The 23,866-nt window shown below is 45.9% G+C and overlaps 1 protein-coding gene across 1 annotated transcript; it reads left to right on the forward strand.

The window, feature by feature from the left end:
* The first annotated feature begins 15,169 nt into the window (after positions 1-15,169).
* On the forward strand, positions 15,170-23,629 carry PROX2 (prospero homeobox 2). The gene is made up of 4 exons (XM_004324350.3): positions 15,170-16,487; positions 20,570-20,679; positions 21,731-21,925; positions 23,444-23,629. The coding sequence occupies exons 1-4, from the start codon at positions 15,170-15,172 to the stop codon at positions 23,627-23,629; spliced, it is 1,809 nt and encodes a 602-aa protein (XP_004324398.1).
* Positions 23,630-23,866: the final 237 nt, after the last annotated feature.

A 23,866-nucleotide genomic window follows, 5' to 3' on the forward strand; every position in this document is an offset into this window, starting at 1 on the left:
CCTTCATCCAATTCCCCCACCTCCCTCACCTCTGGTAACCACAAATAAGATTTCTTTCTCTATGAGTCTGTTTGCTTGTTTTTGAAGTATAATGTATCCCCAGCACTTAGAACAGAGACGGTCACAGTTTAGGTGTGCAATAAATATTTGTGGGCTGAATTTGGGCCTCCCAGCTTTGGGCAGATCATGCTTCAAAGTGAAAGCAGGTAGCACTCCCTCTACTCTTTAGTTTATCCTCCCCTCAAAGCCCCAGGCCCCGGAGTATCCACTTTTACAGTTTGCCTTCCTAATAGAAAAGGTGTTCTATAAGCTTCAGTTTGAGTTAAGAATGAATGAGCCGCTTGGTACCTACTCATGTTGGTTTCTTTAGCTGAGTCTTCTTACCTGATCCTTAGGAGCTTTATGATGCCTTCACTCACCCAAACCCTGAAAGCACTTCCACTGCAATTCTGGAGGGATGAGCAGAAGCCCTAACTTTAAATAGAGAAAACACCCTTGTCCTGCAGCTGCCTCTGATCAAGTCCTCAGCATCCTTCACCTGGATTGTTTAAAAAACTTCCTGGGGACTTCCCTGGTGGTGCAGTGGTTAAGAATCCCCCTGCCAATACAGGGGACATAGGTTCTGAGCCCTGGTCCGGGAAGATCCCACATGCCACGGAGCAACTAAGCCCATGCACCACATCTACTGGGCCTGAGCTCTAGAGTCCGCGAGCCACAACTACTAAGCCCACACACCGCAACTACTGAAGCCCGGGCGCCTAGAGCCCATGCTCCGCAACAAGAGAAGCCACCGCAGTGAGAAGCCCGAGCACCGCAACGAAGAGTAGCCCTCACTCACTGCAACTAGAGAAAGCCCACACGCAGCCAAAAATAAATAAATTTATAAAAAATTTAAAAAGCTTCCTGAAAGGACCTGGGCCTCCACTCTCACTTTCTCTAACACATCCTCCACACCTGTGTCAAAGATGTCTTTGAAATGCAAATCTAATCCTGTCACTCCCCTGCTTAAAGTCCTTCGGTTGCTTCTCTGTCAGTAGGGTAAAGTCCAAACTCTTCAACTTGACCAGGCACCTGGAAACCTGGCCTCTGGCTATATTGCAATCCTCTCCCTAACCTTCCCCACCCCCATTCTCCCAGGTGCTGAACTTTAGTGCTATTTCACTCCTTCACATCTTTGCCCGGGCTGCTCCCAACTCCTATTTACCTAGGGACTCCTAATCATCCTCTAAAAGTTTTTTGAATCCCTTCCTAATCCCCTCTAGCAGAGTTAACAGATATCTTTTCTGTTTTTCCAAAGCATTGTGTCTGTATCTCTACCTTGATTGTAATGTCATTTTTACCTGTCTGTCTCCTCTATTGGGCACAACAGCAAAAGGAAAGAGATGACTGTATTTTCCTAAATCCCCTGCACAGGACACAATGGCTGGTACTCTGTAGGTACTCAATAAATACAACTGGAATGATTAAATACTGTCATGTTGACAGCACTGCTGGATGCAGCTAAAGAGTCCAGAAACAGTAATCAGGACTTGTGGCAATCCTTTGCAGGGGTTGCTGTTAATATTTCTTAGATAACTACTTAATTTTTTCAGTTTTAAATAATTAATATTTGAGATTCTGATTGAGAGTTTAGAAGCTCAGGCCTGGATAATGTGGCAAAGCATTTCTCCTGGAGTTTCAGTGATTGCCCAAGTTAATTAGATGTTATAGTCAGACACCACACACGTAGGAGTGCACACACACACACAGTTGCGTGCAAAATTTCTCTCACAGGATAAAGGTTAAAACTGATTTCCTTGAGAGTCACATATGAGCTTCCGTGGAGCCCAGGGTCCAACTCAATAAGCTCACACCTTCTTCTGTATCTAAAGCCTTTCAGGACACAGCATCACCTATTGGGACAGGAGTTGATAAATACAAGTTCATAAACTTGTGTTTATGGCAGGGTTCAAAAGAAGATTTTTATGGCAAAATATATATTCAAAAGGGTGTATAAATATATGTGTATGATTTAAAGAAAAGTAACAAAAAGAATACCCACACTCGCCATGCAGCTTAAGAAATGACAAAGCCCTATGTGACCCTCCTTGCTGGTCGTCCCAGTTAACCACTGCTATACTGAATTATATATTAACCATCCCCGGGCTTTCATTGCAGCTTCAATATGCATGTGTCCTAAACTGTACACATGTTTTTGTTTATTCTTTAAATTGAGGAAAAGATGTATTTAGTTTCAAATTATATAAGAAAAAGAAATGTGTTTCTAGGAAGAATAAATGGCTCAGTTAATTTATAAAAACACCACAGAGAGGGCAGCTCAGCTTAAATAATACACACAGCATTCTTTCTCTTTAACTGAAATTCCCCAGTATTCATAAGTGTGGTCTGAACTATACACTCACATCCTTACTTATATTTTTTCTAATATTATTGACCAGATGATAGATGGAGCTAGAGCCTGGGGTCCATAAAATAGAGACTATACCCTATATTCACTTTGAATTACTCATGATACCTAGATTACATCTATCTCTTCATTCAGTTGTAATTACAAATAACGGATAGATGAGTACTCAGCGAAAATCTAGACATTTTGGCCTTTTTTTTTTTTTTTTTTTTTTTTTTGCGGTACGCAGGCCTCTCACTGTGGTGGCCCCTCCCGCTGCGGAGCACAGGCTCCGCCCGCGCAGGCCCAGCGGCCAGGCTCATGCGCCCAGCCGCTCCGCGGCACGTGGGATCCTCCCGGACCGGGGCACGAACCCGCGTCCCCTGCATCGGCAGGCGGACTCTCAACCACTGCGCCACCAGGGAAGCCCCTTGGCCTATTTTTAAACGTAATATAAATGGAATCACAGTACCTGTGTCATTCTGTGATTTACATCTTTCACTCAACATTACATTTTGAGGCTTTATCCATGTTGAATTGAGCCTTAGTGCATCGATTTTCATTGCTGTATTTCACAGCATTCACTCCACTTCCCAAAATGAAGGAGGAGAAGTTGCTAAAATTCTAGTGATGTTGGGGGGAAATGATTTTGCCAGTGAGTTCTCCCCAGCTCTGCCAAAGAAGGGGGCTTTTGGCCCAGCAAACAGCCTCCCCAAAAGTGTTCAGACCTCTGCTGGAGGGAGAAGCTGCATAGCCTTCCTGCAGAGCCGAGATGCCATATTTTTGGCGCTGGCCTGGTTTCCATATCCTCAGGATGCGTGAGGGGTAAGGAGAAAGATGTTCACTTTGGAGCTGACTCTCTGGAGAATCTGGAAGCCGAGGTCAGGAGCTCCCTGCTGGAGGCCAGTGTAATGGGCGAAGCTGGGTAACTCAGTCTCAAAATATCAAGGGGCTCCGTGGATCCTTAGGCAAGGACAGAAGAGATGGCATTTCAAGAAGGTCCTCTCTGAGCTGGCTTTTCTGGACATCTGAGATGGGGTGGGAGTGGGAGATGGCAGGGGGGCAGCCAACCAGCTCTGGCCTCTATCTGCATATTCATAACCCCCCCACACTGGTTGGCTGCGCTAGGCAGCCCTCACTGTCCCCAGTGCCAGCGGCTGCAGCAGGGCTGGGTCTGTCAGATGGTGCCTTGCACTGAGAAGAGGTGGGAGGCTTCCCTTACCCAGCCACAGGCACCAGGCCTGCCTGGGGAGGAAACAGGGAAACCAAAATCACTTCATGATTGTGGCTGTGTTGCTGCTCCAGTTCCTGGGGTGGCGAGCCCCACCTGGCTGAAGAGCCCAGGACCGGACCTCCCTGAGGGCGTCTTCTCTGTGAGTAACACCATCCCTTCCATTTACCTTTCCAGAGCACTTTTTATGATGATGGAATGTTCATTTTAAAAAATTTCAAGTATGCAGAAAAGTGGAGAGACTAGAGTAACAACACCCATCTATAAACCCATCACCTAGATTTAACCATTGTTCATATGTTGCCGTATTTGCTTCATCTATTTTTGTTGGCAGAAATACTTTCAAGTAGATCACAGACAGTGAGACTTTTCACTCCTAATACCTCACTCTCTAATACCCTGGTATGCATCTCTGAGCAGTTTCGAAGCTCATCTTTCATTAGGTTCTCAGACAGTCTTAGTGAGGGGGTGATTATCATCCCCATTTTAGAAAAACAGATAAGGCATAAAGTGTGGCTTGAGGGCAAATGGCTGGGAGTAGAGCCCAGACCTACTAACTCTCAGCTTGGAGCACCTGTCTCAGCCACATGAAAGGAACTCTTTATGTCCAGGGGTGTTGTCCTAGATAACAGTGAGACATGGCAGCCGCTGTGTGACCTTGGGCATGTCACTTCTACCTCTCTGGGCTTCAGCTGCCTCATCCATAAAGCACAGGCATGGTTTGACAATCAGAGGTTCCTGAACACTGGTCTGTGATGTTTTCCTGATTTTCAGAAAAGACAATATAAAGAGGTTTTTTTACAAAGCTAAGTTTATTTGGATATTATGCCCTTCCTGTTTTTTTTTTTAAACAGGGTGGTTAAGATTCTTTTTTTATGAAATAAAAATGATAGTAGGTTGCAGTCTTTTATACTTATTTTTGTGCCCTTAACCGCAAATAAAGTGTCAGCAACTCTCAAGCTGATTCTTTTTTTTTTTTCATTTTATTAATGATTGAAATCTAAAAGCCTGGAAACCACCCACTGTACCAGGTGATCCCTAAGCCCATTCCAGTGCTAAAGTTCCATGGCTGTGGGGCCTTCCAAATCTGCCCTACGGGGAAAGGAAGCTGCAATTTAAGGAGCACCTATTATCAGTGCTGGAGAGTGCACGCACTGGACATGTGTTAACACCTGTGATCCTCACCGAACCCCTAGTATATGGCATTGTTATCAACCCCATTTTACAGACAAAGAAACTGAGGGAGGGAAGAGGCAAAGTTAACTTGTATGAGATCACCTAAGAGCTGGTGAGTCTGACCCAGATCCAACACCAGTAGATGATTCTATAATTCATGGCACTAGTCACGCAGACCACCAGGGCTTCCGACTTGGTTGTATCTATGTCTGTCGATGGTCAGGGCTGTGCACATTGGGCCGTCAGTCTGACCTCCTCTCACCATTTCCATCATCAGCCAGTGCAGCGGGGAGAGCTACTCAGGGCTGGACCAGAGATGAACGAGTGCCCCCGCTCCCACCCACAGCCATGTGGGGATGGATGATGCAGGGGACCCTCAGAAAATGAAGCAGTGGTGAGGTCGTATATGAAAACGCCTTAGTAAAGCATGGAAATGCTGTATGTCCTTGAGATGTGCCACCTTGAACAAGTCTTAGGTGGCAGCTAAAGTTTGCTGAGCCTGCTAAGTACGAGGATGGGAGGCTGTTCAGAAATACTATGGATCAGGCAAAAATGTATTCGTATATAAATGTGTGGTTAAGTGATCGTTATTACGAATCACCCGTGGTGGGCCCTTAGATCCCAGGACATCTGTACAGAAGAGGCTGTTTCAGGATAAGGCATTTTCCTCCGTATTTCTCCAACCATATTGGAGTGGTGATCTACTAGGCTGGTCCAATCGGAATCCAGCTGAGTCTAGGAAGTGAATGAACAAAATCCTGCAAAGATAAACACTAAAATTTCCCAACAAAAACCTTGCAGGAACATTATCAAGGAAGTAACAATAAACCTCATATAAATCTGGTCTGAGCGTCAGTCATAGGGATGAGAATGACCTAGCATCTCTTTGGCTTCACATGGTGCCTCTTATCTAAGGACTCCTCATAAGCCCACCTTGTTTTATTGATTGGTTCTTAGTGGCCCTGCTGGAGTTTGTCAGAAGTGTTTGCTGTTCCCTAAATGTGGACACACCACAGAAGGGGAAACACAGCCTGTGAGCTGCTAGTCTCACCCCAGCTGGCCCTGTGGGCAGCTCTTCCCCTTTGCCCTCTTGGGCAGAGCTTTTGGGAGATCTCAAGGGAGATCCCATGGAAGGGCACAGACACGCAGGGAGAAAGGCTCTCATGTCAGGAGGTGATCTGTGCAGTTGAGCTGTCCTTTCAGCTCGTACCCATGGTTTCAAATACTTCAGCTGAAAAGAGATGACACACAGCTTCTTTCTTATGTCTATTATTTACTTGAAATTCAACCTCGCCCTCATTTTACACTTTCTAGCTATAAAATCCTACATACCTTTGGAGTTAACTTATAAGCCCTGTGTTCTGTGCTTGTGTTTGTAGCTGAATTTTCTTCTCCAGTGAGGTTCTTCCTGTCTGGTGCCCAGAAATGTATGTCTGGGAAAGAGTCAATAAGAGAAAAATGCCAGTTTTGTTTGTTTGTTTTAATAGACTTTATTTTTTAGAACAGTTTTAGGTTCATGGCAAAATTAAGCAGAAAGTACAGAGATTTCCCATATATATTCTGACCCCAAACATGCGTAGGCTACCCTATAAATGCAAGATTTATTAAATTATCCAAGGCAAGGGATGCCTTTTTTTTTTTTTTTAATTACGAGAGTGAGAACATACCCACTATGGAAAATACAGAAAAGTAAAAAGAAGAAATAGAGAAAAAAATTACCTATGGTTCTATCACCCATGAAGAACTATTGCTAACATTTTAATGTATTTCTTTCTCATCCTTTTCTTCTTTGTATTTTTAATATGTGATTTTTCTCTCCCCTCTACTTACTATAAAATAATGTTTGACAAACTCTTCTCAAACATGATGTTTTTAAATGGCTGCATAGTATAGCATCACATAGATGATATCATACTTTATAATTTGTTTAACCACTCTCTAGTCTTATAAATAATACTAAGATAATCATTCTTGATATAAATCTGTGGGTATCAGATCATTTAAAAAATTTTTTTTAATTTTTATTTTTAAAAATTTATTTTTGGCTACATTGGGTCTTCGTTGCTGTGCGTGGGCTTTTTCTAGTTGCAGCTAGCGGGGTCTACTCTTCGCTGCGGTGCACAGGCTTCTCACTGCGGTGACTTCTCCTGTTGCGAAACATGGGTTCCAGGCGCACGGGCTTCAGTAGCTGTGTCTTCCGGGCTCTAGATCACAGGCTCAGCAATTGTGGCGCATGGGCTTAGTTGCTCCGTGGCATATGGGATCTTCCCGGACCAGGGCTCGAAACCGTGTCACCTGCATTGGCAGGCGGATTCTTAACCACTGCACCACTAGAGAAGCCCTCATTTTCTTTTTTTAATTTTTAAAAATGTATTTTATTTTTTAATAGCATCTTGATTTTACTTCGTAGATGTAGAGTCATTGACTCAAATGATATAAACATGTTTAAGTTTTGTAATATACACAACGTAACTATTTCTCCCAAAATATATGAAAAATAAGCAAGAAATAAAAATGATGAGATAACATTTTCACCCATCATATTGGCAAAGATTTAGAAGACTGATTCTGACAAAAGACTGACATGCTCACTGTTGCTGAGGATGAGACGATATGTGTTCTTTTAAAGATATGTTGGTAAGAGAGCAAACTGGCTATTTAAAAGTGTATATACAAGTAATGCATAAGTACTTTCTTATGAAAATTCAATTAATGCAGAAATATACAGTCAAAATTGAAAATTCTCCTTCAGACCCTCATCTTTACTCCCGATCAGTTGGATGTAAACTGGAGGGCAGCTGTGTGACAAGTATGAAAGTTTAACATATGCCTAGTTTTGGACCCAGAATTTCCACTTCTAGAAATGTAACATAAGAAAATAATAGGATAAGTTGCCAAGGATATAGATAGGAGTGTTCAACCCAATACTACTCATAATAACAATAGCTAACACATCAGCAATTTACTATGTGCCAGGAGCTGCTCTAAAAATGTGACTTATGTTAACTCATTGGATCCTCACAACACCCCTATGATAACAGTAGGTACTATGGTTATTCCCATTTTTTTGACGGGAAGGCTCAGTACAGAGAGGTCACAAAGCTAGTAAGTGGCTCTAGGGATTCAAATCTAGGCAGTCAGGGGCTTTCCTCGTGGTGCAGTGGTTAAGAATACACCTGCCAATGCAGGGGACCTGGGTTCAAACCCTATTTCAGGAAGATCCCACATGCCGCGGAGCAACTAAACCCGTGCGCCACAACTACTGAGCCTTTGCTCTAGAGCCCGCAAGCCACAACTACTGAGCCCACGTGCCTAGAGCCCGTGCTCCACGACAAGAGAAGCCACTGCGATGAGAAGCCCGCACACCACAACGAAGAGTAGCCCCTGCTCGACAAACTAGAGAAAAGCTCACGGGCAGCAACGAAGACCCAATGCAGCCAAAAATTAATTAAATAATTTTTTTAAAAAATCTAGGCAGTCAGACTCCAAGGTCCATGCTACGGCTATAATGGTGAAAACATAAGAATGAACTAACTGTCCCTAGAAAGGGAATTTATTAAATAAGTTATGGTACACCCATACAGTGGACTAACTGGCTTTCACAGTGCTGCTGTAGATTAATATTCATTGACACGAAAGAGGCAAAAAAATTGGAAGCTATAGAACTATGCATTTATGATTCCATTGTTGGTTTTTTAATGAAAGTAATTATGGAAATTTATCTGTACACAGAGAAAAACATTGGAAAAAATGATGAACACCGAAATGTTAGCTGTGATTTTTTTTCTAGGAGGAAGTGTCTTTCTTCTCCTATTAATACATTTCTATATTTGGCGTAAAATGATTCTGTATTACTTTCATAATCTAAGAAAGGCAGTAAACCTATTTTTAAAGGGTTGTGACAATGGCTACTTCGATCAGTGAATGTGAGAGTGCTGCTAGTTAATTTTCAGACAGAAAGCATTGTTGCTTCAGGCCACACCCAGATCAAGGGTTCTGGGCAGCAGGCTGGCCCCAGCACAGAGGTTTCCTGTTTCTCAGCTGCCCAGATGCAGAGTTTCCATGATTGTCCTACAGAGACGGGCGTAAACGTCTCTGGGCACCCAAGCACAGCAGAGTCTGGCTGGACTTCCAGTTTCTGACCTCAAGGCATTCTTGCTGATTTTTGCTTCATTGAACACACTGAGTCCTGTCTTTTACTCTAGCAGTTGTGCCTTCCGGGGCACAAAGACTACACGGAACACTGGCAACAATACCTTCAATAACCCACAAGGGAGATTTGGCAGCTGGTGGTTCTATGCTCTTCTATCTATCTGTCTGTCTGTCTGTCTCTCGGTCTGTCTGTGTTGGTTTTGTTTCATGCACAAAGCTCTGTGCTAGGTGCTAGAGAGATCTGAAATAATGTACCTCTAATGAGGAGACAAAAGTCAGTCTAAAGTGCTGAGAGAATAATTTATTTAACTGAGTCACCACAAATCTGGTGACAATTCATGGTCAGGCACTACTTGGGGACACAAGGCGGGAGCTCAGAGTCTGAAGGGGAGATGCACTGATAGCTTCAGAAAGGAGCTGATATTTCAGTTGCATTTTGAAAGAGGAGTAGAGGTTTCTCAGGTGGAAAAGCAGGAGAAGGGCCTTCCAGGTGGAGGGAACAGTAGGTGCAAAGACCCAGAGGCATGAAGGGGTTTGGTGAGCTCAGGAAACACAGCCCAGGACAGTGCAATGCAGGTAACTGTTTTTTGTTTTCTTTTTTTACAAATTATTATTGTTTGTTTATTTATTTATTTATTTATTTATGGCTGCATTGGGTCTTCGTTGCTGCGTGCGGGCTTTCTCTAGTTGTGGCGAGCAGGGGCTACTCTTCGTTGCGGCACGTGGGCTTCTCATTGTGGTGGCTTCTCTTGTTGAGAAGCACGGGCTGTAGGCGCCTGGGCTTCAGTAGTTGTGGCATGCGGGCTCCATAGTTGTGGCTCGTGGGCTCTAGAGCGCAGGCTCAGTAGTTGTGGCACACGGGCTTAGTTGCTCCGCGGCATGTGGGTTCTTCCTGGACCAGAGATCAAACCCGCGTCCCCTGCATTGGCAGGCAGATTCTTAACCACTCAATGCAGGTAACTGTTGAGGGTAGTGGCTCCAGAGGAGTTAGAATAAGACCATGTTATGAGGAGCTGAAACATCTGAACCTTATGGTTCATAGGAAGTTAGCAAAGGCTTTGATTCCATGGATGGGCATAAGCAGACCTACAGTTCAGAAAATTCATGCCAATGACAATGTTGCTGAGAAAACTGAAACAATCAAAACAATCAAAACAAACAATCAAACAAACTGAAACAATCAAAACTGAAACAAAACAATCAATCCCCCAGCTCCCATCACCGCATCTACCCACATGCCAGCACCTGCCCACATACCTGCCTTTCTACTGCCACCACCGATAAACTGAGGGTTCTCCTCTCTAAAATCAGCCCTCCTCGTGTGCACCACATCACACCCCCTCCTTCCTACCCAAGGACAAGGCTCCAGAAATTCTCCCCCTCTTGCCTATATTAACAAATACTATCTTTCTACAACATCATTGCTATTAGCCTGCAAATATCCTGTTATTCCTCCTGTCTTGAGAAATCCTCTCTCTCTCTTTTTTTTTTTTTTTTTTTTTGCGGTACACAGGCCTCTCACTGTTGTGGCCTCTCCCGTTGTGGAGCACAGGTTCCGGATGCACAGGCTCAGCGGTCATGGCTCACGGGCCCAGCCGCTCTGCGGCATGTGGGATCTTCCCGGACCGGGGCACGAACCCGTGTCCCCTGCATCGGCAGGCTTACTCTCAACCACTGCGCCACCAGGGAAGCCCTCTCTTTTTTTTAAATTTATTTTTTATTGATGTATAGTTGATTTACAATGTTGTATTAGTTTCGGGTGTACAGTTATACATATATACTCTTTTTCAGGTTCTTTTCCATTATAAGATATTGAATATAGTTCCCTGTGCTATACAGGAGGTCCTTTGTTTATCTGTTATCTGTTTCATATATAGTAGTGTGTATATGTTAATTCCAAACTCCTAATTTATCCCTCCCCCCCATCTCCCCTTTGGTAATCATAAATTTGTTTTCTATGTCTGTGGGTCTACTTCTGTTTTGTAAATAAGTTCATTTGTATCACTTTTTTTAGATTCCGCATATAAGTGATATCATATGATATTCGTCTCTGTCTGACTTACTTCACTTAGTATGATCATCTCTAGGTCCATCCATGTTGCTGAAAATGGCATTATTTCATTTTTTTTTATGGCTGAGTAGTAGTCCACTGTCTCTATATACCACATCTTCTTTATCCATTCATCTGTTGATGGACATTCGGGTTGCTTCCACGTCTTGGCTATTGTAAATAGTACTGCTATGAACACTGGGGTGCACGTATCTATTTTTTTATTCTTTTCCACCCGGCATGCGGGATCTTAGTTCCCTGACCAGGGATCGAACCCATGCCCCCTGCAGTGGAAACACGGAGGCCTAACCACTAGACTGCCAGGGAATTCCCAACATGTATCTTTTTGAATTAGAGTTTTCTCCTGACATAGGTGCAGGAGTGGGATTCCTGGATCATACGGTAGCTCTATTTTTAGCTTTTTAGGAACCTCCATTCTGTTCTCCACATTGGCCGCACTGGTTTGCATTCCCACCGAAAGTGTGGGAGGGTTCCTTTGAGAAACCCTCTCTTGACCCACTTCTCCTTCCAGCTACTGTCCCATTTCTCTCTTCTTTACAAAACACCTTGAAAAAGTTGTCATGGTTAATGTCACCAATTCCCCTTCTTGTCCTCTCCCTAAAATTCAATCCAACCAGGCTTCCCCCCCCTCCACTCCACCGAAACTGCTCTGATCAAGATCCCAAATGACTCTGATTAACATCTGGAATTACTAACTTGAACGGTCAATTCACAATCCTTATGTGACTTGACCTCTCCCCACTCCTAGAAACACTTTCTTCACTTGGCTCCCAGGACCTCACACACTCCTAGACTAGACTAGATTTCTTCCTAGGACTGATTGGTCCTTGTGTTTCCTGTTTGGGTCCCCTCTTGCCCCAGCCTCTTCATGCTGTTAAGTCCTAGGACTCAGACCTCAGCCCCCTCTCTATCTACATTGACTCCTTGATGAGTTCACCCATCTACACACCAGCAACTCTCAATTTTATATTTCTAGCCCAGATCTCCCCACTGAACCTGAGGCTTAGTTATCCGACTGCTTTCTCAGCACCCTCATTTCGATGTCTAATAATTACCTCAAATTTATCATGTCCAAAACTGGGTTCCTGGTATTCCTCCCCAAGCCCCCTCCTTCTGCAGCCCTCCCCAGCTCAGTTCATGCAACTCCATCCTTCCAGGCCAGACACTTCAGAGTCATCATCAGTAATACTTCTTTTTCTCTTGAGCCTCACATCTCATCTGCTAGTAAATCCCATTGGCTCCAACTTCAACATATATCCAAGATCTGACACAAGTTCCCACTTCCATTACTGCCACCCTGGTCCAAGCCATCTCATCTGGGTTATTATCATCTAGATTATCGCAAGAGCCTCCTAAGTAGTCTCCCTGTTTCAACCCTTGCTCCCCACCCCCTAGTTTATTCCCCACCCAGTAGAGAATGAGCCTTTTAAAACTAAGTCAGGTCACATTGCTCATAACCTTCCAATGGGTCTCCGTTTGTCTCAGAGTAAAGCCCAACGTTTTTACAAATGACCAACAAGGCCCTATATAATGGCCTTCCATTACTTAGTATGTTATTACATCTGCCTCCCTTTGCATGGATGTTAGCTTCACATGGGCAGAGGATTTTGTCTGTTGTCAGCACTCAATCCATGTTTGTTGAATGAATAAATGAATGAATGTAGAAGAAGGACCAGAGTAAGGAGAGGCTAGAGGATGGGGACCAGTCATGAGGTACTGGAATTGTCCAGGTGAAAAGTTATGAGACGTGGACTCGGGAAAACATAATGGGAAAAGCATGGCAGAATGTAGTTCAGAGACATTTTTGCCCAAAAATTTACCAGCCATGGTGACCAAATCAATGTTGAGGATAAGGAGGTGGGCAGGGGTCAAAGAGACTCTCCAGCTTCTGGCTTGAACAATAAGATAGGTAGCAGAGAGGTAAGGCAGAGGGGCAGCTCTAGAGTTTGGGTTTGAAAATGTTGAGTTTAGGAAATATTCACTAAGTAGTTAGAATAACTATAACCAAACCCCTCTTCTTTTTGGAAGCTACTTAACTGAAAATATACATGGTTTATACTATTGTTGTATAGTTCCTCTTGGTTAAAATATCAATTCTTCCCGTGTAGTGATCATTATTAGTTAGAAAGCAGCTAAGGCATGCTCAATGACCCAGTTACGCTTATTAGATGATATGATTTTAAAATAATTTTTTCATATGATACAAATAATATATATTCATTGCCAAATGGTCACAGGAAGTTAAATGTTTCTCTCTCCAAGAGGTGGTAAACCATCCAAACTGTTGGTAAAACTTGGTGATAACAAATTCTTTAATTTATATTAATTTGGTGAGTCACATTTTTTTTTTAGTAATTTACAAATGTATTCCTTACCCAAAGCCAGAATCTTCTAATTACTCTGAGCTGAGAACCTAGCCTTCTTTCAGTGGCGCTTCCCCCATGACGGCACGGCAGATGCCACCACCTCCCACCCTCTGCCCTGGCACTTGGTATGACGTTGCTCATAGAAAGCTTGTGTTGTGCGGCTGCCAGTCACCTGCCGGCTCCAGGTGGAGGCTGTGGTCAAGTCTACTGACTAGAACCCACTGGATGCAGAAGAGCTGAGATTTCCTGGAGCAGAGAATTCCAAGTAAGCTTCAGGATGAAAGTGGGAAGAAGAAAGCAAGCTCTCTCCCGCCATCATTTGGACTACAGCAGCAATCGACAGTGAAAATTTGTAGAGAAAAAAGAAATTCACTTACCTTTTCTAGGAAAGGATGAAACTTTTTAACAGGCAGAGAAGTCGGTCTCTTATGCAGGTTTTTTCATCTTCAGGGAGGGAGCTGAAGTGTGGCTGCAGCAGAAGACTTGGAATCTTGTAACTGAGAGCCACTCAGCCTCACTGAGCCTCAGTTTCCTCATCTATAAAATGGGAGAATTACACTGACTCTCAAGGTTGGTGTGAGATGCAATGACGTTACATGAACGAATGTTTCGTAAACTCAAAGTGCCTTATACCTGCTACCGGAAGCCTCCTGGTTCAAGTGCAGTGTACTTTGATACTCATGGGAATAAAACAGCTTTACTCAGTCTTTTCTAACATAGCTCTCTCCTTCTCCCCATACCTTCATCCCAATTTCCAGTCCCTTATTGTGCTTTTTCTTCATAGCAGTTAGCACGACCTGAAAATGTACTTATTTATTCTCTTTTCCCGTCACACGTCCAGCTCTGTGAAAGCAAGACTCTGCTGTCTTGTTCACCACCGACTCTCCAAGTGCCCAGAAGGCCTGATGTATAGTAGATGCTTAAAAAGTAGCTGTGAAACGTTGAAAGGTAGATGCATAACCTGACACGTCCAGGAGCAAGATAGCATAGCGGTCAAACAGCGGCTTCTCCAAATTTAGTTTGCTTGTTTTAAAGGCAGGTGCCCTGCCCCAGCACCAAGAGATTCTGATTAATTAGGACTAGCAGGCCTACTGAATTTGCTTGTTTTAACAAGCGCCCAGGGTGATTCTGTTGCAGATAGTCACTCTGAATCAAGACAAATATTGTTCTGACTCCAGCCTGACACTTACTAGCTGTATGACCTTAGGGAGGTAACTTCTTAACTCCTCTGAGCCTGTTTCCTTATCTGTAAAATAGGACTGACAACATTCCCACAGAGCTGTTATGAGAAATAAATTAGGTAATGGATGTAAAGTTCTTGGCCCAATGCCAGTTATGCAGTTAGCTGCCATTATCATTATCATTACAGATTATTTTATTGTTATGCCCTGGCAGGAGAAGAACCTTCTTGGAGAATCGCTCTTCAGAATCTCCTCGAAGTGTGGTCTGGACCAACGGCATCACCTGGGAGCCGGTTAGGGATGCAGAATCTCTGCCCCACTCCAGACCTGCAGACTCAGAATCTGCATTTTAACAAGATTCCAAGGTGATTTGTTTGCACGTACAAGTTTGAAAAGCACCGCTCAAAGTCACACGTACTGTTTTCTCCTGTCTCTAATTTCAGAGTCTGACCAGGAGGTGGGTAAGCCCCGGCATCGTAGAGTCTGAATCCTTCCTCTTAGTGAAGAGAAGCCCCCAGCTCACTGTAGGTGCACCTCCAGCTGAGGACCTGAGGGGAAGGAATTCTCTCACGGAACCCTGACTAACAGCCTCTGTGGAGCCAAGGGATGAATCCAAACTTCAGCTTGCTTTCTCAACCATCCCGGGACTGCTCATACCTGGCAGAACCTCGTACCAAAGATGGAAGAAGCCCGTCCCCCAGAGAACAGGGCAGAGACTCCCCATTTCCCTGGAGCCAGGTCCCCAGCTCCAGCCTCGCTGACCCTGACTGGTTTTGGGATGAGCACATCCAGGCAAAGAGAGCCAGAGTAGAGACCATCGTCCGAGGCATGTGCCTCTCCCCTAACCCTCCGGTGCCAGGCAATGCCCCAGCCAGGGACAGCCCGTGCTGCCCAGAGAAGGCCCGGGAGCGGAAGAGGAAGCAGAATCTTCCCGTGCAGCAAGGCCCCCTGAAGCCAGGCCCTGCCGGGGACCGGGGAAGCAGGAAGGGGGGCCCTCGGGTGAGAGAACAGCTTCACCTGCTGAAGCAACAGCTAAAACACCTGCAGGAGCACATCCTGCAGGCTGCCGAGCCCAAGGCCCCAGCTCAGGGCCCGGGAGGCTCAGAGACAGGGAAGGACCCTCTGAGTGTAAAGCAGAGGGATGGCTCTGGGTCTAGGTCCTGGGCTGTGCACAGTGACCACCGCCAGGGTTCCAGCGGGGACCTCTCCAGGGTGGAGAAGCACAGAGTGTCTGAGGTCAAACACCAGTCTGAGGAACCCAGGCTCCTTCCTTCTGGAGCGCGAGCTTTGCTGGAGATTCTGAAGAAAGAATTGACGGGGGCCATATCCCAGGCTGTGGACTCAGTATTACAGAAGGTGCTATTGGATCCGTCAGGCCACCTGACTCACCTGGGCAGAAGCTTCCCGGGACTGGTGCCAGATGGTAGAAGCGAGCCCTCGCCTCCTGAGGGAGGTGCCTGTAAAGATCCCCTTCCTCTGGCTGCCTTGCCCAGGAGGGCCCAGCCACAGACAGGGGCTCCACTGGGAAACTTATCTCTGGCCAAGTCTCTAGATTCTCCCAGGTACCCTGTCTCTCCGAGAATGATCCCCAAACCCTGTCAGGGTCCCCCAGCAAACTGTCCCTTGACTGTGCCTGCCCACATCCAGGAAGATCAGATTCTCAGCCAGCTACTGGGCCATAGGCCCAGTGGCCACTGGAGGGGCAATCTTCCGCAGGACTCATCTCCCCAGAGCCACCCCTCCTCAGAGGCGGCCCTGCAACCTTGGCGAGCTGCCAAACTGCAACCACTGGCTTTGAGCCAGCGACAGTGCCCCTGGCTCTTCAAGTCCACCTGTTTGGAAAGACTGCCCCTCGTTCCCTCAGTGAAAATGGAGCAAGGTGGCCTGCAGGCCGTCACGGACGCACTTCCTTTCTCTTCAGCCCTTTACATATCCTTTACTAGTAATCGAAGTTCTCGTTGTCACAGCCCAGAGAGACAGGAAGCCTGGACGATGAGGGGAGGGGGGGACAAATAAGTACCCAGCGCAGGGAACGGCTCTTCTTTCCCGGTGGTCTTCTTAACGTTGCTTCTGGGCTTCCCTCCCCTGTGGCTCGTATTTGCTAGGCTCCTGAGAAAGTGGGGACCACAGCCTGGGATTTAAGGATGCTTGGGGGGGTCCATCACCTTCCTCTGTGACACATCAGATTCTACCACTACTGACTGAGTCCTTTGGGTCTGAAAGGGTTTTGTCTGTTTTTAAACCCAAATTGGCTCCCAAAATACCCTGTGGAAGGAAAAACCCCATCATTTGGTTGTCAGCTGCCCATAGACCTTGGCACAGCGGGTCAAAGGAATGGCCTCACCTGAGGCATGGCTCCTGGAGCCTCTTGGCTCTATAGGCAAAAGGCTTGCTCTGACCAGATAATTCACGGGGAAGAGACGAGGGACCAGAAACTTCTGGAGCAGATGGGAAAGGGGAAGTTTTCTGCAGGGACTAGACCTGAGGGGTGAGCTGAAAGGGGTAAGAAGATTTCAGTTTAAGGACTAGCTTCTAAGCTGCAGCTGAGGAGAGAGCATAGGGCTGCACACATGTGGAGGAAGAGGAGGCCCCCATGGGGAAGCCTGCGGGGACCAGGCTGGTCTGAGAGGGTCCGAATCTTTTTTTTTTTTAATTTTTATTTATTTATGTATTTTTGGCTGCGTTGGGTCTTTGTTGCTGCGCGCGGGCTTTCTCTAGTTGCGGTGAGTGAGGGCTACTCTTCGTTGTGGTGCGCGAGCTTCTCATTGCGGTGGCTTCTCTTGTTGCGGAGCACGGGCTCTAGGTGCGTGGGCTTCAGTAGTTGTGGCACTCAGGCTCAGCAGTTGTGGCTCACAGGCTTAGTTGCTCCGCGGCATGTGGGATCGTCCCAGACCAGGGCTCGAACCCGTGTCCCCTGAATTGGCAGGCGGATTCTCAACCACTGCACCACCAGAGAAATCCCAAGGGTCTGAATCTTACTGCATCATCTTTGCAACCCTTAGGCAGACCCCACTCTTAAACAGTTTTTTCTTCAGAGTAACTCTCCCTCAGGATGTTAACAGTTGTTGAAGTAGGAGAAAAAGTAGCTTGGGTAAATAAACACTGGGTTAGTTCCATTACTGCGGGACTTCTCAGAGCCATGCTTAAGTCCAATGAAAAGCTCTAAGAGGAGAATGTATGCAGCCCCAAACTCATATGACCAAAGGACCCTTTTCCAACAGGCATCTGTAGGACTCAAGTTCCTGAGAACGTATTTTGGATGTTGCTTTTTTAGGGAGCCAAGCTCACGCTGCTGCTTCTCAGGGACAGCCTTACGTCGAATCTCCTTGTGCCTGTGGAGTCACACAAGCAGGTGTGAACAGTCGTGCCCTCTACCTGGCAAGCAGTGGTGAGGACGCAGGATGGGATGGGGCCAGCTCACTACCACGCCAGGCCCGCCCTTGTGTCCTAAATGCTATGAGCACCCCCTGCTGGTCACAGGTGTTAGAAACACTCCCGAAGCTCTGGCACCGCTGGCTGCTTTCCTGGCAGGCAGTGAGCAGCTACAAAACCAACGCTGAGAGCACCTCACCAGCCACCAGTAGGCATAGAGATATCAACATAGGCAGAATTTCTCGTCAGGTGATAGCCCTCTGTGAGGAAAGCTATCTGTCGGGCCTTTGATAAGAGGCTACTGGTTAAGACTCTCTGTCAAAGTCAGGTGGTGGAAGAACCTCAAGGGCTCAGTCCCCAAAGATTCTCTGCTGTCCTTCCCCTGTGAGGGGCACCTGGCCCTGAGAAATACACACACAGGGGTGTGCCTGGCCCTGCCTCATGACATGAGGATTGGGCTCCAAGAGCTTCAGGAGGTTTCGGGGGGCACCCGGGTCAGGTACTTGGCTACCTTTGGAATGATTGGGGGCCCCCCGGCAGCATCCTGGCCCCAATTATTCCCTCATTCCAGCATTAGAGATTTATTCCTCTGGGCCATGAAAGCCACCTAAGAGCAAGTTCTTCACGTGGCACGTGGAATACAAAGTTGAATGGATAAGGTTCTTGCTCTCAAGGACCTGCACATTCACATGATACCCCTGTGAAACAGGTAGAGCGGGTATGATGATGAGACAATGAGGATTTACTGCACACCTTCTCTGCAGCGGGCACTGCGACTCGCAGTTTCCCTGCTCACCCCCTTAGCCACAATTCTGAGACACAAAACGCTCGGAAAATCTCTATTTCTTTCCCCTAAGGTTGATGGGGACTCACTTGGTTGCAAAACCTGACCTGCACTGATAGGAGGCTATTTATAGACTATCTCACTTAGCATAATTAGTCATTGATTTTGCTGTGGGAATATTAAACGGATCAGACTCCTGCCACAGACCCTGCTGTGGGTGTTAACCAACACATCATACATGCACCGTATTACCTTTATAAAATAACAGGGATTCTGAAGTCTGGCCTCCATTTGGCCCAGAGTTTCAGATAACGGATTGTGGGCCTGTGTTATCTTACCCTCCTCAATCATCCACTCTAGATCAGTATCAGGGAGGTAGAGACAGAGAAGCAAAATAACTTGCCCAAAGTCAAAGACAGACACATGCAGAGACAGGATTCAAACCCAGCATCTGACTGCTAAGCACAAGCTTCAACCACTACACTCCACAGTTTAGAAATGAGGCCCAGAGAACGTAAGTGGCTTGCCCAAGGTCACACAGGGTCTTGGTGGCAAAATCTGTATCTGAAACTGGGTCTTTGGACTCAATCCAGGATTCTGTCCACAGCATTTATGACGGATAAGAAGTAGGGCCAATGAGGCAGGGAGCAGGGGCCTCCTGGACAGCAGCCTGGGTGACTGGCCAGCTATAATTATAATCAGTTGCTTGGTTTCCTTCGGGTAAACTGACATATCCTACTGAGAAGTCTTTATTGTCCTAAGGCTACAGCTCAGGCCTGTGCTCCAGGGTAACTCTGTATGCTTGCACTCAGCCCTAGGATTGTTCCTGGGAATGCTAAGTGTTCTTGTGTAAGAATCTTTTATTTCCCTCTCACCCTGGTGCTAGTTTTCACACCACAGCCCCCTACTCTTATTAAAGGGGAAGGAATCTGCTCCCAGAGTGAGGACTGAGTTGGAATAGAATTGCCATATTTGTGTATGGATTAAAGTTGACCATTTAATCACTCCCTCATTCCTTCATCCAACAAACATTTATTGAGCACCTACTATGTTCCTAGCACCGGGCTAGGCACGTGGAATACAAAGATGAAAGGATAAGGTCTCTGCTCTCAAGGAGCTAACAGTCTAAATGGGGAGACAAACATGCAATAAAATTCCAATAGCGTCATTGTTACAAAAAAAGGTTTATACAAAGAGTGTTGGTAGCCCAGGGTAAGGAAGGCCTAATTTGGCAAGAAAAGGTTTCACAGCAGAGGGAACATCTGATTTGAGATGGGAAGGATGAGGGAAAATTCTGCCAGGCAAATGGAGAGCAGTTGCAGCCCAGCAATTCAAGCTTCTTGAGCCAAAGTTAACTGTGATCTGGTACTCAGTCTGGTTAGATGCTCGTTGGCGTCAACACTGCAAAGGCAATGATGAGAGCCAGAATGGGGACCATCGAGTCGACTCCTCTCATTTTACAGATGAGGAAACTGAGGCAGAGAGAAGTAAATCTCTACCTGAGGTTTTGAAATGGTTTATCTGGGAGAGAGTTGCCATCTCTTCCCATCGTATTGTGAAAGCACACACAGAGTACAACAAACTGTATTTGATATCACATGTGCCATAGAACTTTTACACATCAAAATGCTTTATAAATTCTGCAACTTTACTGTACATATATGGTATTCAGCATCTGGAAAGAAAAAGCTTATCTGATCATACTTGCTAGAGGCAGAAAAATAGAGCAAATACATCATTCAACCAGAAAAAAATAAAATAGAAACCATAAGGAACAGGGCAATTTACTATTTGGATAATTTGACAAAATTATTTGATAAACTGGTATTAGTTTTCCTTGACCCTGGGATAAATCCAGGAGGGCCTCAACCCTGGTCACTTGAAGAAGGCCAAACTAATGTTTTTCTTCACACGCTATCCCAGTTCCAACCTCCTGAAGGCTTATTTTCCTGATGTTCAGGTAAACTCCTTCAACTCAGTTTCAGCCTCTGCAAAACTCCCAAGTGGCAGCGGGTTTTTCCCATGTGAGGCAAGTCCTAGGTCATCATATGTGCACTTTAGCTCCCCTTCATGTTGTGGATGGAATTGGTGGCATTTTTGGTCTGGGCTGAGAAACTGCCTGAATCATCAGGGGTAACTTTGAGGGTAGGAAAGTTGGGTGTCTGAATTTAAGCTTTTGAACTGTAGGTATACCCAGAAACATACGGGGAGAGAGGCAGGGTTAGAAAGAACCACTAGGAAATGGCGTCTTTGGCCTAGTGTTCTGTCTTTGCTGGGGATGCTATGAAAAAAAGAAAGAGTGTATCAAGAGTTGGACACTGTCCCTGTCAACTTTACATTCAAACTGCTGTGTTTCAAAATCGACTGAAGGTGCATACAGATCAATGTGACAATAAGAAAAATCAAGGTCTGGTGGTTGGAACCAGGCCTTGCCTGTTTCCATAAAGTTTCTGAGGGCCTCCTTTACCCTGGGTATTGGGTTAGGGGCTGTTAATACTTTGTATCTATATCATCCCTTTGCTGTTTTTGAGCTCTTGCCCTCATATCCAATTGCTCGGTTGATCCCTGCACCAAGCTCTCATTCCGATTCATTCCGCAACTCTGAGTTGCCAGTAAATGGCTCTCTGATCTATACCTTTACCCCTTTCCTTGGCTCTCTACCTGGCAGAGGGCTCTGGGGCTGCCATGCAGTCTACCTGGGTGCAGCAGAAGCTGGGACCACACTAGTCTTGACCCTGGACCCTCCCAAAGTCACACTTCAAGAGTGAAAAACCTTTATAAATCTAGGGTATAAAATACATTTTCTAATGGGCATTATGGCCTAATTCAGATTTTTCTGTGTATAACTGTATAGGCTTAGAAAACAGCTGCGGCTTCTTTTTTAAAGAAAGCCCTTTTAAGTGTTGCTTGAAGCCATTCTTGTTAACCCTTGTGTTGAACTGGAAGCTGACAGTTCTGACCGAGCACCTCATGGCAAACGTCTGAGTTCATGGACCCTGTTGTTTGTACAGTTCAACCGCTGCATTACCTCCCAGATGATCAAGTGGTTCAGCAACTTCCGTGAGTTTTATTATATCCAGATGGAGAAATTTGCCCGGCAAGCAATTTCAGATGGTGTCACAAATCCCAAAATGCTGGTGGTTCTCCGCAACTCGGAGCTTTTTCGAGCTCTCAATATGCACTATAACAAGGGAAACGACTTTGAGGTAAGATCATGTGCTTGGGTCCCAGGAGGACTGATGAGTGCCTTCCCTTTGTGATTGGAGTTTTAGAAAAGATCCCCTTCCGTGTCTGTCCTTACATCACTGAGAGCAGGGCAGCCTGGGGCCAATCTCTGTACCATCCACAAAGATTACAGCCTGCACATCTTCTCTTAGGCAACTGATGGATGCTGCAAACTGAATGTACAGCCAGTCTTTATTCATAAACTTGGCCAGAGGTCAGCTGTTACACCATTTTAGACAATACTCTGTAATGACCGAGTTACACAGCCTGTCGACCTTCTCACCTTAGCGCCAGGAGGCCCAGGACTGAATGCAGGGCTCAGCTGCAGCGCCTAGTCTTGGCCTAGGTTTTCTTTACAACAGTCTCTGTTCTTTCAATCATTTGGTTCTTATCTTCATTCTCCCTTGAACAGTTTTATCTGTGGGTCTCCCATGGCAAGTCACCTCAAATCCTTTCTGGAAATAATAAACAATCCTCAAGCTTCTCAGTCCTTTGGGGATCTCTGTGAAGGCACGCTGGTGGCACCGTAGAGGTAAAGCATCAGTAAAGGGTGAGCAGGTGGCCTAAGTGTCGCTGGTGAGAACTCGTAATCTTCCTTGTGTGTGGCTGACAGCTCAGTTAGGCTGGCATCTTGTTCTGCAGGTGCTGGGTGTGTCTGGTCACTGACTACACTTCCCTCTTCTCGCATTTCTCACTTGACTGTGATCACAAAGCAGTGTAATGACACCTCCAAAAAAGAGAAGCACTGCTGGCATCCACTGGTTAGATGCTCCATCAGAATATGTTCGGAAACCTAAGCCTACCTGTGGGGAAAATGGACCACGCCTCCTTTGTGAGGTTCGTGGGGGTCAAGGCATGTGGTTGGGAGGCAGCGCTGCCACGTCTTTCCACGTGCGGGTGTCATCTGGCACGCAGTGGTGGCAAGCCCCAGGCCAGGCTGGATCTGGAGGCCCTGTAGGATGTCCCATCATTAATGGTGCCAGTCTGGGTGAGGTCCTGGAACATCTTCTTGAGGCCCCCCACACCCCTGCAAGCCTCCTGGTTGGCTTTGGGAGCAGGAATGATTCCAAGTCCTTCGAACCCAGTCCCAAAAGATGGCAGAATGAGGTACGACAGTCGTAAGCTTGGGGGCAGTTCTTTCCACATGAGGCACTAAGGAAAAGAATACGAAAAACCTCTTCTGAACCACAGATTTAACTTCAATCAGAGTCAGTTTCCCACTTACTAAAAACGCCACTCATTAGTGGAATCAGCTACTCCTGCAAAGGAAGTGTCCCTAATACGCTTTCTCCCAGGGCTGTCTCATCAGTACCATCATTTTAAGGTATGTATTTGATGAGGGAGGAAGAGATTCCACAAGTCAGGGGCCAGTAGAGCAGGGATGCTCTGATCAGCCCACAACCCTAGGAACAGGCAGCATCAGGCAGTGAGGTCTGTATGGTGCCAGTGCTTCACAGCCTCACGTCTTTTCTTCCTTGTGGGTCTCTTTGGGAGTGCAGGTCCCAGATTGCTTCTTGGAAATCGCCAGCTTGACATTACAGGAGTTCTTCAGGGCTGTCTCCGCAGGCAAAGACTCAGATCCTTCCTGGAAGAAACCCATTTACAAAATTATTTCGAAACTGGACAGTGACATCCCAGAGATATTCAAATCTTCCAGCTATCCCCAGGAGCTGTTTCGGAATTAAGGTCCCACAAAGTGAGGGGCGACTGGCCTGGGTTTCCTGGGTTTATCTTAAATGGCAGTCAGTACAGCTGTAGTCATATAAAAAGAGCATAAGGAGAAACCCCTCAAATAGGTACCATTACCATTTTTGATCATTTATTTCCTTTTCCAGAATTACCAGAGGTTTAACATTAACTATAAAATATTGTAAAAGGAACACAACAGTTTGGAACCAGAAGTATCTCCACGCCACTGTTTC

The sequence above is a fragment of the Tursiops truncatus genome, chromosome 2 (genome assembly GCF_011762595.2).
Source record: "Tursiops truncatus isolate mTurTru1 chromosome 2, mTurTru1.mat.Y, whole genome shotgun sequence".
Lineage (NCBI taxonomy): Eukaryota > Metazoa > Chordata > Mammalia > Artiodactyla > Delphinidae > Tursiops > Tursiops truncatus.